The following is an 18,209-nucleotide window of genomic DNA, read 5'->3' as shown; positions in this document are numbered from 1 at the left end:
TTAATTTATGTCTCTACATAAAGTTCAAGTCTACACTAGATAGCCTCGGGACCTCAGTTAATTGAATTGAAGATTATAATATTCTATTTTCACTAATAAGTCTTCAATAACCACTTTATTGAATAGAATATAATTTTAAACTACAAACTATGAGTTTTAGGATATAAATTCCAACACCACACACGCTGGCCACCCCCTTCCCTTCCCCTTCACGAGTTTTCCTCATCTTTCTCCCTCCCACACACGTCGCCCACCCCTTCCCTTCCCCTTCAGCATTTTTCCTCACCGTAAACTCCATCAAGAACGGCCGTCACACTCTCATTTTTTTAGCCATGCGAACGGACGGTCGTGCGCCCCCTATTTTTCTGGACAGAGTCTCAACGCCGCCGCCCCTAATTTTTCTTGCCAATCTCATCGTTTTCCTTTTCGTCCTAAGTAAGTTTAACTTAGATTTAGCTTTTTTTTTTTTTTTTACATGTTTTTATATGAAAAAAATGATAGATCTAGTTTAATTCTTACATGTTTATAAGATATACATAAAATTTTTGTTTAGAATGCATGATTGAAAATACCATTGGGACGTAAATTTTAGAAGGCATAAGTCAAATAATGGAATGATTGAGGATGGAGTGTGGCATTATTGTTTGGAATGAATTTTTATTAGCTTAACTTTTGTAATTTTACATTCAAGTATGATTATTAGTTAATTTTTTTTTTTGGAATGAATTGTTCCTAATTTGAATAATTACAAAAAGACTCGAGATGTTGGAAATGTGGTTCAAAGTTAGTTAAAGCTAACTTTGAAATTGTGTGTTGTTTCCATAGGTTTGAGGCTCTAACACTTTACAAGTCAAGTTTATTAACTAGTTGGAAAGAATATAATTAAAAATGGATACAGGTTGGATTCATCTTCAGGATAATTTTTCAATGACTTATATGGAAGAAGTGACTCAATTTCATGAAAAAGCAAAGTTTCATGTCAATAACTTGAGAAAAACAAGATGTCCATATAAAATTTGTATGAATACAGTATGGAAATCATTAGACGGGGTTGAGTGACATTCGCTCACATATGGAATGTCTCCATCGTATAGTCAATAAGTCTATCATGGTGAAACAAGTAATTCACCACTTTAGTAGTAGACTTAAACTATCTAGGTGACCTTCCAACACTTTAGTCGTGAAGGACTTTGCAAACCAAATAACCACGATTTGCTCAACAAGTATCGGGATTACTACAACGTCACTACGATATACAATTATCCAGATAAAGTAGTACACTTTATCTTTACGCTTCTTCATACTATTGCTCCTCCATTTAGAATGAATACTGATTTCAATGTAGACTTTCTAGAATCTTTTGGAAATCAGAATCAGTGTATCTAGTAAGGATCAGATCCTTAGCACTAAACACAAGCACATAGTCTTTTAAATTTCTAAACTATTTTAGAATATATTTAACGACAACCCAACTCTTTTAAAATTCTGCATTTTATATCTAGACAACATTTTATCTATATAAGATGCTTGAGACTGGCTAGTATTCTGTTCTTGTCGTTCCAAATAATTTAGATCCATAGAACACATTGTGCATTACCAAATCTCTTATTTGAAAGTATTTGAAAGTGCATAGCTAGTCATTTCTAGACATCAGATAGATAATCTGCATCATTCATTGTCTTTTTATAAGTTAATGGATCCTCTTAAACCATCATCAAGTATGATGATTTGGTTTTTGATAAAACTAGGTAATAGTCAGGCTGATGAACAACCCTCCCAATACTTCAAGGTACTCTCAACTCTTGAGAAAGAAGTGACTAACTAGATTCCCTAGTTTTATCAACTACTTTAGTGGATGAACTAGGTTTATCTATAACGTCTTTGGAAATTCTAATACTAATTTACTACTTGGTTTGATGATTTATGGTAAGGTTTTCCTCTAAGAATCTGGTATTTGTCTATACAAATTTCTTATTCCTTGAGGATCAAAGAGCAAAGCTCATCATAGAGCAAACCACGTCCAATAAGGCTCAGCTTCTTCTTTTGATACATCGTTCTACTTAGATGTACTAGATGCAGAGAGTTGTGACTGGATTCCATGCTCTATCAAATAGTCTTGGAATCTTAAGTCTACATACTCTCCACCTCGATCTGATCGAAGTGTCTTTTTACAGTTTTACCTAATTTAATCTCAACTTTACTCTTATATTCTCTGAACTTTTCAAAAGAATCAGATTTGTGATGCAATAGGTAAATATGGCTAAACCTTGAATAATCATAAAAAAAAATTGATAAAATATTCATATTGTCCTTGAATGTTGACATTCATTGGTCCACGGAGGTTTGAATGTACGAGTTCTGATGGTATTTTGGTTCTCAGACCTTTTTCCTATAAAAAAAATATTTTGGTCATTATTCCTTTTCAGATAAGACTCATATGAAGGTAAAGAGTTATCTTCTAACTAATTTAGGAGTCTACTCTTAACAAATCTTCCAATCGCATTGAGATTTATGTGATCGAATCTGGAGTACCATATATAGGTATAAAAAAAACCTTTATCTTTTATACTAAACAATTCAGTATTAAAAACAAATTTGCTTCAATTGGTCTTAACTTATATAAGTTACATAAGTATGGCATAACAAAACTGAATACTTTTAATTTGTAGAATAATGAACCTTTCATTAATTTCAAAAAATATTCTTTGCATTAATTCTGAAATACAAGAGATAAATATTAAATTTCTCAACTTTTTGAAAAGCATACAAAGCAATTTTAAGTATAAAATATCTATCTAAACAACTTCAGATCTCTCATTTACTTCAACAATATTGAAGTGGCATCATCATGTCTAGGACATGTTCTCTAACAGAAGTCCCTTCCTTCATTCGCTTGGTGTAAATGTACTTAATAGCTTCGTGTGTAAGAGACCATGAAGGCTAACCAAACATTTCTCTCAATGAATTCATAAACTCTTTAGTTGTGGCTAAGGATTCATAAAGAAGATACCGAGACCGAGGTACCCATTAATGTCCATGAGAGTGATAATTTGAATCTATTTAAGGATTTACTAGGTGAAGCATGTAATCAATTGTACCCTAGTTGTACAAAGTATTCTTCATTGAACTTTTTAGTAAGATTGATGCATATTAAAGTTTTAAATGGTTAGAGTAACAAGTCATTTGATATGCTACTCGAATTATTAAAGAGCATATTTCCAATGGATGCATCTATACCGCTAATTCATATTACGAAGTTCAGTAAAAGTTACATGACTTAGGGCTAGGCTCTGACCTAATTCATGCGTGCAAGTATGATTGCATATTATATTGGAAGGAATTGCTTATCATTTTTCTATTTTATTTTTTTAATAATACTTTCTTATATTATATAATTAAAATTAAAATCAGAATATAATTGTTCACACGAGATTTTTAGAGAATTTTAGTTTGTGGAATTTGAACTTTGTATTTACATTAATTTCAGTATAGTGAGTACAATCTCTAATACGTGATTCTTTGATGCTTTCTTTTCGAAAAATAAACTTGTTGCTTTAATTTTTATACTTTTTGTTCTTCTTTGATAGTCGATATTTAGACTTGATGATCTTCTTGGATGATCCACCTTTGGGCTTGTTGACCTACTTTAATGATCAGCCTTTGGCTTATTGATCACATTAGATAGTTCCTTGGCTTGTTAATTGAGATTTGAGTCATTCTTTGTGAGCTTTTCTCAAGTTTGAGGAGATTGAATCTTCAGTTTATAGGTTGTTTAAGATACAACTAATTTGTTAACATCTTCTAATTTTGAAGTTTCAAATAATTTAGATCTTCAATTCTTCAAAACTTAAGTGCTTTAGTCTTTGCAGTTTGAGAAACTCAGTCTTCAACACTTGAGAGCATTGGCTTTCAAGACTTGAGTAATTTAGTATTTGTATCTTGAGAGCTTAAATCTTTAGAACTTTAATATGTCTTCTGATCTTCAAAGCTTCGTTATCAATTCTTCTCCTTACAAATGAAAGGCAAGACCTTATTTATAGAGGATTTTCATAGGCATTAGGTGGCCTGAGTCCAATTACTTAATGGGCTTGTATTTGAACTTGGGTCTAAATTTCTACCATGGGCTTAAATTGGGTCATTTTTGTAGTCATTTTAGGGGTTTCAACTAGAATAACCTAAATTGGTATATCATTTTACATAATGGGTCTTTTTCACTAAAACATTTCAGAAAAATCCTAAATGGGCTATAAAATTTCACAAATGTAAGACCTAATTTACCTTATTACCTATTTCCACTAAAAATACGAAATAATTAAAAAATAAAATAATAATAAAAAATGTGCAGGGACGTTATAGGCATGAAGTATGGAAAGTGATTAATTCTATTATGGTAAGTGATTTATTAGATATCTATGTAAGTATGGTAAATGATTAATTTTATTATGGTAATATTATAATCAAAACTACTCCTTAATTATTTTTCTTTCGGTGATTTTGTTAAAAAATTATTCCCTATCGATCTCTCACTCACTTTCCAATCTCTCTTTCTGTTCATTTTTTCTTTCATTTTGCATTGTTTTTCATATATTCTACGTACTTATAATATATATTTAATGTTCTTTGGTATATGCAATGTTGAGGAAAACTGAATATGTTTGCGATGTAGGGACTTTGATGAAGAATTGAAGATCCAGGGAATTGTATGAAAAAGTGGTTGAATGAGGAGGATATGTTAAATTGGTTTATGAATAGTATATATGAAATAATAAATTGTATTTTTTGTAAATGAAAGGTTGTGTTTTCAATTGTTGAATTGGTTTATGTATTTTATTTCAAATATTCATATTATATGTAATAAATAATAAGTTATGTTTGAAACAGTAGTGATTATGTATAAATGGTAGTATATAAATCTAATAAATTGAGGTACTTTGATTAGTACAGTTGATGGAAATTTGTGGAAAAATATGAAAATAAAATAATTGAACTAAAAACTGAAATATGAACATTTCAAATAAAATTTTGAAACAACATACTAAAAGTCTAATAATAGGAAGGAAAAATTAGTTCAATAAGGAAAACTTGCATCTATTTCAATTATGGTCAACATGTCCACAACAGCCACAATTAAATGCGTCTATTGAACTACATTTTAGAAGAAATTAAAATCTTCTTTGGTCGACCAACTAAACGTTTTACATTCGGTAGGAGGATGACAACTTCAATTTCTGTATTATTGAATATATGCAATAATATACTTGTAACAAGTCACAGAACATAAACATATTATGCAGTAGTATATACAAATGTCATAAATCAAAGAAATTACTAATCAAATCAAGAAAAAAAATAAAGAAAATGATACAAAACATGAAGGAAAAAAACTGAACTATATGTGTCACTAAATACGTGTTATTGTATATATACAAATGTATATACTGATAACATCCTTTGTGTATGCGGTGATATATAATGAAATTCAATTATAATTTATGTATTATTGACTATATGCAATGGTATATATATGTAACAAATCACAGAACATGAATATGAATAAGATGTATATATCTTATCGATAAATCACATAATAGAAGTAGATTAAATATGGTATATAAATGTATATATTGTTCACGAAAACTTTACTAAACAAAAATATGAATAAGATGACCAGAACATGTTGTAATTAAACAAAATATTAAGAACATTAAAAAAAAACTGTGTATGTATTATTGAATATATGCAGTAGTATATATGTGTAACAAATCACGGAATGTAAATGTATTATTCAGTGGTATACCATAGTATAAATGAATGACGAGACATTTAATAAAAAATCAATGTCGAACATGACAGGAAGATGAACTGAACAATAAAAAAATTAAACAAAATATGACGAACATGACCAAAATATGCTGTAAATAAAGAAAATATGCTAGACATGAAAGGAATAAATGATAAACATTACCGGAAGGCGTTGTAATTAAACAAAAAAATGAAGAACATCTCTAGAATATATTAAGAACATTACCGAAAGATATTAAGAAACTAATTTTAAGATGAAATGGAAGGAAAGAAAGCTACGAAAAAGATATGAAAGTTGAAGGGAAAAAAAATACTAACCGAATATTCTAAAGCAAATCGAAATGGAAGAAGAAAGAACAAATTTTTTTTGAAATAGAAATCAGAGAAGAATAACGGCTCCGGAATTGCTGATCATAAGAATAATACTTTTGTTTGGATTATGAAATTGAAAATATTTAATTTCTAAAATAATTAAAATATTATTATCATATTATATAATAATTTATACCATATTTAAAGTGTATCTAAATTAAATTATATTTTAGTAATAAATACAAATATATAAGTATTAATAATTATGGAATTACAATTTATATAATAAACATGGTATTGGATAATTAAGGAAATTATTTTTTATGATTTTTGAAAATCATTATTATTAAATAATGATATGAAGGTTAAAATTGCCCTAAAAACCCGATTTCTTACTTAAGATATTAACTGAAAGTTTAAGAAATTAGTGAAACATCGTTGTTAAAGAAGGTGATTTCTATAAATCTTTCATTATTTTAATTACTTAAAGCAATCCATTTACAACTCCATTTATAATTTTCATGAAGGGATTAAGCTCTTTGTGGTGATGTGATGTAATTTAATTAGTTGAAATTTTGTCATTCAACAATAATTAATATATTTAGTAGAACATAAATTAAAATTTTAATTAATTTACATTCTACTAAATATATTAATTAATTAGTTTTAATTATAAATTATGCAACTTTCAAATATTTATAATTAAAATTATAATAAATTCTTATTTTTTTTATCAATATATTGACTAATATTTATTTTTTAATTAATCAATTTAGAAATGTCAAACTTAATTTCATAAATTAAATACAAAATAATCTTTTTTCATAAAATGCTATAGCATTTTCACGTACAACTAAACACAATGATCTCAATTTTCAAATGATATTTATTCACAAAAGTCTTATTCACAAACATTTATAAAATCTTGAACCAAACGACTCTTAAAGATATAGTAATAAATAGGTAACTTAAAATAAGAAAAAATATCGATACATGAAGATTTCCGCCCTACCCATTTTAGATATGATGTAAATTATTATTGTTAATATGTAAAGACACAACTGTCTTTTATCTTTTCGTTCTCCCTTTTAAATTTATTCCTTCCAATTAAAAGTCAGATATTTTCAACATCCATTTGACTTTGCAAATATATAGTTGGTTCCATGTTGAATATTATTCTCTTCAAAATTATTTTTAGAAGTTATATTAAATAAATTAAATTGAAATGCATATTAAAGAGTAATACTTAATAACTTAACCTTAACTTCTTATTCGTCCAACATAGTAGTAGATAATAAACATTCAAAACCATAGAGAATTTGAGATTAATAGTTTTATTTTCATCAATATTAAGATATGCCAATTATTTATGACACTATAAACTTAATTGAGAGGATTAAAAATTAGAATTCTCATTCTGATGTATGGCTAAATAAAATAGATTGAGATAATTAAAAGCATTGAAAATCATAAATTATTTGAAAACACGAGTAAATTAAATTAAAGTTTCATGAACTCTTGTAAAGAAAAATGAGATCTATCATATTAGTCTTTTATTCAACCAGATATGGAGTAGTAACATAAATGTATATATATAAAAAGTTAACTAATAAAGTTGGGTTTATTTTTTTAAAAAAACTAACCATTATTGAGTTTAATTGACATTTATTTGGATTAGTAAACACGATATTTGTAGTTCTAATGGTCTGTCACGATTATTGTACTAAACAAATTCTTCAAACTTCTATAAAAATTAATTTAATATTAAAATAAATCCATTTAAATCCAATAATAAAAATTTGCTTCTAATCATGATAAAGATATTTGTGCATAGGCTTTTAAAATAATTTTACTCCTCGACCACTTTTATATATAATATTGTTTTAAAGTCCTAATACATTAGTTTTCATAAAACATAAAATACAACATGATCAAACTAGCTACTATATTTATAAAAAAGAAAATTCTTAAAGAACTTTATTCTCCTCCTCCTCCTCCTCCTAGTGAAAACAATCTTAAACAAAATGACCAAGAAACATAATCATATATACAAATCAAAACTTATGGACTAAAACTTTGATGATTAAGAAAAAAAAACCTTACAAAATACAAATTATAAACCCCTCCTCATGAAACAACTCAATTTCTCTAGTTAAATTGAGTTTAGCTTAAGAATGGTTTTTCTTAGAAATTGGAAATACGATTTCTTAAATGCTACGAAGTGCTAATATTTTAGTTTCATTTCTTCCATACAAGGAAAGAAACAGACAAAATCAATTAACTTGATTTTGGGAAACATAAAATGGGAAATTAATTCTGAAATGGAAAACTAAATATAAATGGAAAACTAAACTATCTTAATGAGCTAATTTATTTTTGAATTAAAAATATAACATCATCAATATCAAACAGAAGTTTAAATCATTAATATGTTGGCTAACTATGTCTAAAAAAAATCTTAACCAACTAAACTATATTCAAATAATTTTAATTCTTCAAACTAAATAAGTCTGTTTCAAAGCTGGAAAAACAATAAACATGATAAGAAAAATGAGGAAGTGAAGAACACATATATATCTATATATATTATATATAATGGATGGGGTCCAGGTTGGAAGGGTCAATGGTTGAATTTTTTGGGGGTTACAGCGAAAGAAGGAAGAGCTATGGCAATGGCGTCTGGAGGAGGCGCGTGGTGGTAACAGCTATAACTCAGTGGTTGAAGGAGCCAAAATTAATGGTGGGTCATAATTCTTTCTTGCCAACCTGATCTTTATCTTCTTTTTTGTTCTTCCTTTTTAATTATTTCTTCTAATGCGTTGTAATCAGATTACATTAATCGATAAAATCTTTCTTTAATTTTTCTCTCTATTATTAATCCCAAATTCGAACATAAAACTCCCACTACGCTGCGCCAAAAAGGGGGTCCAATACAATTCCTTTACTTGTTTTTCTCTTCTTTCCTCGATTTTTCTTCCTTTTTTCTCTCGACCCTTTCCCCACCTTCGATTTCTCTCACGATTTTGCTTCTGGGTTCTTTGTTTTGGCCCTTTTCGTTTACAGATCCACCGTTTTTCCAAGTTCTTATCTCAGGTTTGTGATTTTAACTCGGTTTTGTTTCACATTTCCAGCTCCCAACTCCCAGATCACGATTGATTTCTCGTCGTTCAGTTCTTTGTTGTTAAACAGTATTGTTTCTGGGTGGGTTTATTGGCTTGAGGTTCGTCTTTGTTTTGTTGGAATATCATGATCTAATTTTGAATGGGTTTGGGAGTTTAAGTTAATCTCTCTCTGGTGGATTTTTTTTTTTTTTTTTTTTTTTTTGGCTTTTTCTTCTTCATGAAACAGAAGTTGATTTGAAGAGTATGTGTTTAGTTTGATTAATGTAGTTTTTCTGTTATTGTGATCTAACAAAACAGAGAAGGGAATTTAGGTTTGAGAGTTGGGGATTGCTTGTCATCTTGGTTGGTTGGGTGAAAAAGGCTCAGATCTAATTCCAAGGGCTTAGCTATGTCTTTCATTGGCACACAACAAAAGTGCAAGGCCTGTGAGAAGACTGTCTACCCTGTAGAGCAGCTCTCTGCTGATGGAGTTTCCTACCATAAATCTTGCTTCAAATGCAGCCACTGCAAAGGGACTCTAAAGGTATTGCACTGTATATTTTTGAGCTGGATTCTCATCACTGAACCAAAGGGTTAGGATATATTTATTCTTTTGTGTGTGTTTTAGAAACTCTGATACCTATACCATGTTAGTTGACAACTAAATTTAAAAGTTTAAGTTGATTGGTTATAATGCATATAAATATTCTTATACACGTATTCTTGATATGCTTTCTGCCCTTGCCAAAATACTTTTTCGAGGATATTTGATTGTGGTATTAACCTCTGCCTCAAGTATATCTATCACAATTTACATACCAAATGTTCCCAAGTATAGCTTAACTGTTCAAAGGAGCTAAAATATTAAGTACAATGACTCCTGATCTTGATTCGAACGATAGCAAGTGATTTTCTACAAGGGTTGGATGGTGGTTTTTGTTTTAAAGATGGAAAGTTATCTTACTCTTTATAACACTGGTCTCTGCTCGCCTTCAGCTGAGCAATTATTCTTCAATGGAAGGTGTTCTTTATTGTAAGCCTCATTTCGAGCAGCTCTTCAAAGAGACTGGCAATTTCAACAAGAATTTTCAATCACGTACGTTTTGATCTTCTTTCAGTTAGCTTTATGTTTCACTTTCCAAAAATTTTGCGTTCACATGTTTAATTGTTTTTGAGTTTTATTTTCAACAGCTGCCAAGTCAGCTGAGAAGTTAACCCCAGAGCTGGTAATTTCCTGTTGTAATCAATTGAATTTGATCTTTGGGGGCTCTCTCCAAGGAGATAAATTATGCTGTGTATTGCCTCTGATTCTTGTAACCACTAACATGTTTCAGACTAGGTCACCTAGCAAAGCTGCTGGCATGTTTTCTGGTACTCAAGACAAATGTGCTACTTGTGGTAAAACTGTCTATCCATTAGAGAAGGTAAACCACTTACTGAGATGACAAATAATTCATTGTCCCCCTCTTCCCCCTCAACAAAAGGAAGAGTTTACATCTGTTGGAGCAGACTAATTAGTTGAGTTCAATGTTAAAAATATTTAAGTTTTGATATGAAATTTGAACAGTGTCATTTGGGATCAGTGAATATAAGTTGCAGAGATTCCAATATTCATCTCATATTACTTTTAGGAAAAACAGTAGATAGTTTTATAGAGGATTATATGAATTTGTTATTAAAAATACTTGCAGGTAACAGTTGAAAGCCAATCCTATCACAAGTCCTGTTTTAAGTGCTCTCATGGAGGGTGTGCTCTATCCCCATCAAACTATGCAGCACTAGAGGGTATTCTATATTGCAAACACCACTTCTCTCAGCTTTTCAAGGAAAAGGGAAGCTACAACCACCTGATCAAGTCTGCATCCATGAAGCGGTCCGCTGCCCCAGTTCCTGAAGCTTAAAGTTCCAATTCTTATATCCTCATTCACGGTTTCGGACTTAACTCTCTATTTTACATGAATGTGTTTAACTTAAATTTTTATGATATTGAGATGGGAAAAGGGTAAAGGAAAAATATATATGTTTACCATCATTTCAGCTTATGTATTTGTTTTCAAGACTTGCATATTTGCATGTTTTGAGCGTTATGCATTGTGTTTTCGTGCACGAAAAAACATTTATGGCGAGAATAGGAACTCTCTTGATCTTGCTGTAAGGTTTTCATCATCCTGTAGCCCAAAAAGCTGCAGATTGAGTACCCAACAAAAAGAGACATATTTCTCTTCAAATGGCTAAGGTGGGATGAACATATTCTGGAATGATTTTTTTCAGCAATGTGATATTATGATATATGGAAACTAACATATGATCATTGAATATATACCATGGAGTGAGATTTAATTATAAAGATCAAGCTGCAGATATTGTGAGCTAGAAAAAAAATGTGTGAAGAAAAAGAGTATGTGTAACCACAAGTTAATGTTGAAAAATGTTTTTAAAAATGAGTTAAAACAAACAAATTTATTATGGGAAACTTTCATAAATGTAACAAATTATTTACGGTCGGTGTAACAAAATTCACAAAGTTTGTCATTTTTTAAATATTTTAGGTTTATCCTTCCATCTCTTTTTTTTTCGTAATTTCTCCTTTTTTGTTTTCCTTCCTTCGTAATTTCTTTCCATTGTTTTTTTTTAATTAAAAAAAAAACATTTAGATTGGAGTAGTCGATCGTTACTCTGTTGCATAAAAAAGAAAGAGTGTATAAAAAATCTTGAAAAAAATCATTTAGATTGGAATAGCAATATATAAACAATCGTACAAAAAAAATAAAAGATCAAATATCGTATATAAAGAATCTTGAAAAAAATCTTTTAGTCGATCTTGTAATTAAAAGAAATCGTGTACCAAATTCTAAAAACAAATGTAACCAAATTAAACAATCTTGGATGTAACAAAATTAATCGCCTGTCGTTATAACGTTGAGTTCAACAATTATGTACGGACAATGACCAAGTTCATATGGTTTCTCATTTTTACGTACTTTTTGTAATAAAGAATGAATAAGGGTTAATCTCAATGGCCAAAACGCAGAATTGACATAGTGTTCTCAACATCAGCATATCAGTCTCATCAGAAATTTGATTCATTCACAGCACACCAATGAATCATAATTTCCCCTGCAAGGCTTTATTTTCCTTTGTTACCAGGAATAGCATCATCATTGCAATTCTCAATCAATTACTTTAGTATCTTCACCAAAGATGATGCATTGACCAGTTAACTTTAAAATATTTCTATTTAAGTCCTCTAAAAAGTTTGTGCAAAGGTGTCCGAGAAGCTGCCAACCTAAGTATAATTCAACAATTACTCTTGATCAAGAAGTTAGAAATCTGATTCAACTCAATACTCAACCTCCCTGTGCCATCGTACTCAAACAAACAAAAAAAAGTGACCATAAGTTAAAATCGTGAGGAAAAAGCATATTAGTTTTAAGAATAATTTGTTTATTTCGCTTTAGCTCTACATTTCCCCAATTTGTACCAGATTTCCCTCTGATCCTTCTTTTTTCTGTATTACTGCGAACGTCAAAGCGTCACCATTGAAATCAAGTCTAAATTATGAGAGGAAGTGAGCCTAAAACGTTGGCAGGAGGGGCTGGGAGAGACAGCAAGAGAGTGATGTTAAGAACAGAGCTATTAATGGTTTTTTTTTTTTCATTAATTAACAAATATAACAAATGTTAATAGAAAAATGACCGTGTAGCCACCCAATTATACAATGCCTTCCCCTGATCCTGAAAGAATGATAATATTCCTCCATCGCTCAACCTGAGTTACAGACTTATGTTGTCTCACTTATTTTAACTTTCTATTCCTAAACTATTCCCCTCTTTGTTGCTAATACAATATAGAAGAAGCCTTTTTTTTTTCTATGCTTCTGAGTAAAAAAGGCAAACGTAAAAACAAAGAGCAAAAATTTTATGGCTCCAATTGCTAATAAGCATTCAACCACTAGTACTTGGTGCCCTTTGCTGCAAGTAGATTTCCCATTTGATTCGGAAACAAAACAAACAATGGCAACTCACTTTGAGTTTTGGTTTGGTCAACTTTTATTTGCTCGTTTCTTTGCTTCGCTGTAGAGAATGACTCCCATAACTGTGAGTGTATAACCGAACATTCCGGTAACAGAGACAGGGTTTCTAAAGATTAAAATGGAAACAACGACAGCTACAGCTCCTTTTGCATTTCCTAGTACCTGAAAGAGACAGAAAAGAAATGAGAATTCTTAGAGAACATTCTGAAGGTACATGTGTGTACCTGACATTGATAGGACATCTGTATTTTTCTAAAAAATGACATGGAATTTGCTGCAAAAAAACGCATAGCCCTTTAGCATTTTATTTGTCATATAATTGGCAGAAAAATGGGATATTTCAAAGCTTGACTTGAAGCTACAAAGATATGATCATAAAGTTAATTCTGGTTGGATACTTGTAGTTCTAATCATTAGATAATGATTACCTACTAAGTTAAATATTAGGGTTACGAACATGTCAAGGCCTTTAAAAACTGTAGGCTCTAACAAAACTCTCAAACTAAAGATCAAAGTTCAAAGAATCTGGAGGTTGATCCCTACAGGTGTAATCCTTTTACCCACGCTAGGTCATTAGAAAGTAGGTGAGTATAAGAGGAAATCAGAATAAGTTCCCCCTTCATTCGATATAAAAAAATAACTCCCTACAGATGAACAATTGAAAACCATCTGGGGCCTGCCTCAGCAATAGGATAAAACTAGGACAGTTGCCCGAATACAAACAACTAATCAAAATAAAGACTTGATAAATATCTCAAATGGTTAAATTTACTACTCTCTTTATCTAGTTGTGCTTTTAATTTATTAAGCAGAAGATCTTGATTTCAAATTTTACGATCAGAGGGAGGGAGCCCCATACACAAAAAAGTATTACGAATATAGTGAGTAGTTAAATTCATCACAATCTATAAATTTATAAGTAAAACCCTTTGCCCATTCACAAGGAACCTGAATAATCATGTTTCACTTCAACTGTGCAAATTCTTTTTATTTATTATTATTATTATTATTTATTATTATTATTTGACAATGCAGTCAATCTCAAATCAACCAAGAATACAGAAAGGCCGTGAACAAGTTCCTTCTTTTTTAAAGATATGATTCTATATAAATTAACTTAAATCCAGGCATATTATGAACAGTAGCAAAGCATAAGCACACAACAAAAATGGAAATATACCTGAAGGGTCAGCGCACTGGTGTGTTTCGTGACCAGAAAGTTGGTCAGGTTTACAAAATATGCTAGCGACGAATTGAAAAGAAGGTACCAGATGATCTTGATATCATCTCTAGCAAGTGCTAGGGTGATACCAACCACATTATGTTCCATGATAAGTGTTGCAGGAAGCAAGAAAACAACAGCCATAGGAGCCATATACAAAAGAAGATTCATGGAATTCAGCTTCTCTCTGTATAAGATCAAAGGCCGTATAGAAACATTAGATGTTAGAAATTTACCATTTGAAAAAGAAAAAAGAACTACAATGATATTAAATAGAAGAGTAAAATTTAAGAAAGTCATACCCATCTGCAGAAAGCAAAATTCCTTGAAGTACAGATTTTAGAGCCCTTGCAGCGGTAGCTGCAACACATATCAGAAACCCAAATAGATGAAAGCTCGGTTCACCCTGTTGCCATGATAATAAAATGTAAGAGACAAAGCATGTGCTCTCGTCATTTTCATACTATATTGACAATACAATAGAACAAAATGAAACCAGATAAGAAATCGAGAAACTTAACACTGTTAAGACTGATTAAATGAACACAAACACACACGGAGAATCAATTATATCTACCCTTATCCAACAAACAAACAAAAAACTAGGAATCTTCATTAAACTCATACAATGCTAAGTAAGAAACAATCTCAGCTCAAGTCCAAATATATGATAACCGAAACCCCATGTCGAAATAGTAGTTTTCCACTCCCATAACGATATCCCAGGCAAAATTGTAAAATATGGAACATAAATCATCTACTTCCACTCCCATAACGATATACCCAGGCAAAATTGTAAAACGTGGAACTTAAATCATCTACTTCCACTCCGGATTACATACTTACATCTTTGGGTATAGTGCAAAGAGCACAACAAATGGTAGGTACAGGAACTGTTTCACCGTTGAAACTACCAATTTCAAGTCAAACAAAAGGAATAAGAGCATTAAATTCCTCATAAAGAACGCCATAATTGAAAGTAATAAAACAGGACACAGCAATTAGGCAAGCAAAGAATAAGAAAGAAATTGGTGGGAAAATAAAGAAAAAGAAGAGTTCATACCCCGCTGGCAATGATAACACCAGTGACGACAGGAATGAGCGTGACGTAAGTGAGCCAAGCCTCCCTCTTCAAGGTCATCAGGTAAGCAAAAACAGCGGTGAAAAAGGGGGTGGTGGCTCCAATAGCTTGGTTGAAAGAAACGGGAAGATAACGAAGCGAAATGTTACCAAAGACAACAGAGATGCAGAAGATAAAGCTGAGTGCAGAGATCTTAAAGAATTGAACGCGAGATCGAATAGTCTGGAGAGGAACAAGCTTCAACCAAGCAATTGCAATGTAGCTGAGCAAAGAACAAGCGGTCATGTGGCACATGGTGAGGAAGATCGGGTACTTGAAACCATAGTTGGAGAGCAAATACTTGTTGAGCAAGAGAACCCCAATGTTGGAGGAGTACCAAGCGGCAACAAGGCCGATCGTGAAGAAACGACTCGTACCCTTCATTTTGGGAGGTGGGTATTGATGAAAAGGCTGAGTCTGTAAATAAAATCAAAGAAAAATGGAGGATTAATTTAAGTGAAGAAGGAGAAGAAGAAGATGGTGATGGTGATGGTGATGGTGATGGTGATGGTGATGGTGGGATCTGGGCATTGGAATGTATGAGAGGAATGGATCAATAGAGAATGGGGGTTAAGAGTGAGGGAGTTTGTTCGAAATAATAAAGAGAAAAGTGAAGTAGAAAGAAAGCGTTAAAGGAGAAAGAAAGAAACAGAAAGAAATGGAAGCAGCGTTAAAATGGTGTAAAGGTGGAGTTTTGAGGATGACCAGACCGATGAGGAATCACTCTTTCTCTCTCTCTTCTGCAAATCTCTCGCTCACTCTCTCTCTCGTCACAAAGTGAGAGAGTTTTTAAAGCATGGGAAAATGCGTTGAGATTGTGACCGTAACTTACTCTTTTCCTATTTCTCTTTTTATATATTTATTTATGTCATTACCTTAAGTTTGTTAGTCTTTCATATTAATTTATTGTTTTAGTTAAGTCACACCTTTTATATTAATTTTCTCATTCACTCCTACCTATTTGAATTATTGACCTCAAACAACACAACAACTAAGGTGTAATTATAAATGTAATAAAACAAATATGAACTAAAATATTTATTATTTACAATTTTATTTATATTCATGTCTATTGATAGATACCAATAATATTTATAATATGAAATTTTGTCATATTTATAAATATTTTTCCTCTATGTCTATTAATATAAATTCAGCACTTATTGAGATCAAAAGCTATATCTACCATTATTTTATGTCCAAAACTCCACCATTGAAGTCATTGCTTGTGAGTGTGGTTCTACCATTGATTACTTTACTTAAATAATCAAAAGCATTTTAAAAAAAAAAAAGTGCAACTAAAATATAGACTTCTAAAAAAACAACTAATAACATGGAAAATTTGATCGAGTTATCCATTTTAAAGACCCAAAATGTTATATGGCTCCTTCTTTAAGAAAAAGATCAAATGGCCTTTTGGTGATATCATGGTTAAGTGAAGTTACGAGTATGTTTTTGATTAATTTTTTTCATATCCTTATTCTTCTTCGAATGTAACGTTAGACATAGCGAAATGGATGGATAATTTTTTCAAAAGTCAGTATATATAAACACACCGGAAAACATCAATATTCATTTTTTTTTTATAATTTGATAAAATCCATAGCATAAAGTTTTCTTCTTCTTGTTTTGTGGGTCTTTCAACAAGTTATAAAAACTTAAAAAGTAATTGCAAACTTAATTGACAAGAACGTGGGATATGCAAAATTTGGAGTTGACCTTACTAAAAGGCATCAGCATCTGAGAAACGTAATGGTGAGGAAACAAAAAAAAAAAAAGTTAAATAAGGATCATTTGAAATTACGAAGAGAGAAAGGTTGGGGGTTGCTGCAAATTGTAAGTTACTCACCTGTTTGTTTGGCCATGTGGAAATCCATGGCAGCGGTTGACCTTTAGATATCTCAGCAGATCCGCCATAACTTCCTGCTGTTGAATTGGAAGCTCTAAATTTTCTAAACCCACCATTGCTTTGAAGCAATGATTCATCCCACACATGTTGTCTTGAACAACAAATAACCTTTTCCCTCCATCTCTGCTCTCGCTCTGTAACACCCAAAATAAAAATGACTAACAAATATACATATTAAATACCAAAGAGAAACAGAGGATCAAGACACAATGGCCCTAGAAACAGAAATTATGGAGGATACCATTGAAAGGGGAAAGTATTGGAGATGGTGAAAAGATTAAGATCTGTGTCATCTGTTGAAATTAGGACAAGTTTTGGAATTGAAGCTTGAAAAAAAGTTGAACCATCGGCCGTGTGACCGTATACGTTTTCAATAGGGTGATTTTAATGGAGACTTGAAAGGGAATTTGCAACGAGGAGAACTGAGAGTATCACAAAATCCTATGGAATATTCAATATAATGTGGCAATAAAGACGACAAGGATTATGGAGGGAACGGTGGACCCGCCACATAAACTAACAATATCAGGATGAATTTAGGCAACATTTCTCGACAGGTTCGAAGTGGGAGCCAGTCTTTTGGAGTTTGGATGGTTTGGTAATTAATTGAAAGGAAGACAAGAACTCTTTTCCTTGGCTTCACAATTTGTGTTCTTTTTCCTGTTATGAACATTGCATAGCAGGAAGGCAGATGAATTGGAATCTGAGAC

The 18,209-nt window shown here is 31.2% G+C and overlaps 2 protein-coding genes across 3 annotated transcripts; one reads left to right on the top strand and one right to left on the bottom strand.

Annotated features, from left to right (window-relative positions):
* Window positions 1-8,689: 8,689 nt before the first annotated feature.
* LOC103485550 (LIM domain-containing protein WLIM2b) lies at window positions 8,690-11,436 on the top strand. 2 transcript variants are annotated; one of them, XM_008443209.3, is made up of 6 exons: window positions 8,690-8,854; window positions 9,534-9,759; window positions 10,212-10,311; window positions 10,407-10,441; window positions 10,550-10,639; window positions 10,907-11,436. In XM_008443209.3, the coding sequence occupies exons 2-6, from the start codon at window positions 9,625-9,627 to the stop codon at window positions 11,114-11,116; spliced, it is 570 nt and encodes a 189-aa protein (XP_008441431.1). In that variant the 5' UTR covers window positions 8,690-8,854; window positions 9,534-9,624; the 3' UTR covers window positions 11,117-11,436. The 2 variants fall into 2 exon arrangements, with proteins under 2 accessions (XP_008441431.1, XP_008441430.1); XM_008443208.3 differs by lacking the exon at window positions 8,690-8,854 and adding an exon at window positions 8,862-9,207.
* Window positions 11,437-12,836: 1,400 nt separating this feature from the next.
* LOC103485548 (probable sugar phosphate/phosphate translocator At3g11320) lies at window positions 12,837-17,949 on the bottom strand. Its single transcript, XM_017043900.2, has 6 exons — window positions 17,741-17,949; window positions 17,440-17,633; window positions 15,534-16,007; window positions 14,773-14,876; window positions 14,429-14,657; window positions 12,837-13,410 (listed from the first exon to the last, which is right to left on the bottom strand). The coding sequence occupies exons 1-6, from the start codon at window positions 17,790-17,792 to the stop codon at window positions 13,258-13,260; spliced, it is 1,206 nt and encodes a 401-aa protein (XP_016899389.2). The 5' UTR covers window positions 17,793-17,949; the 3' UTR covers window positions 12,837-13,257.
* Between the last annotated feature and the right edge of the window lie 260 nt (window positions 17,950-18,209).

The sequence above is a fragment of the Cucumis melo genome, chromosome 3 (assembly GCF_025177605.1).
Source record: "Cucumis melo cultivar AY chromosome 3, USDA_Cmelo_AY_1.0, whole genome shotgun sequence".
Lineage (NCBI taxonomy): Eukaryota > Viridiplantae > Streptophyta > Magnoliopsida > Cucurbitales > Cucurbitaceae > Cucumis > Cucumis melo.
This window is presented reverse-complemented; position numbering and strand designations above follow the sequence as displayed.

Bases quoted from the DNA above. Each gene is read 5' to 3' on its own strand.
- LOC103485550 (XM_008443209.3), top strand. From the start codon at position 9,625: ATGTCTTTCATTGGCACACAACAAAAGTGCAAGGCCTGTGAGAAGACT. The intron at 10,312-10,406 runs GTACGTTTTGAT...TATTTTCAACAG, and splicing joins CAACAAGAATTTTCAATCAC to CTGCCAAGTCAGCTGAGAAG. The intron at 10,640-10,906 runs GTAAACCACTTA...AAATACTTGCAG, and splicing joins CTGTCTATCCATTAGAGAAG to GTAACAGTTGAAAGCCAATC.
- LOC103485548 (XM_017043900.2), bottom strand. From the start codon at position 17,792: ATGACACAGATCTTAATCTTTTCACCATCTCCAATACTTTCCCCTTTC. The intron at 14,877-15,533 runs GTATGAACTCTT...TCATGGCAACAG, and splicing joins GTGTTATCATTGCCAGCGGG to GGTGAACCGAGCTTTCATCT. The intron at 14,658-14,772 runs GTATGACTTTCT...GATCTTATACAG, and splicing joins ATTTTGCTTTCTGCAGATGG to AGAGAAGCTGAATTCCATGA.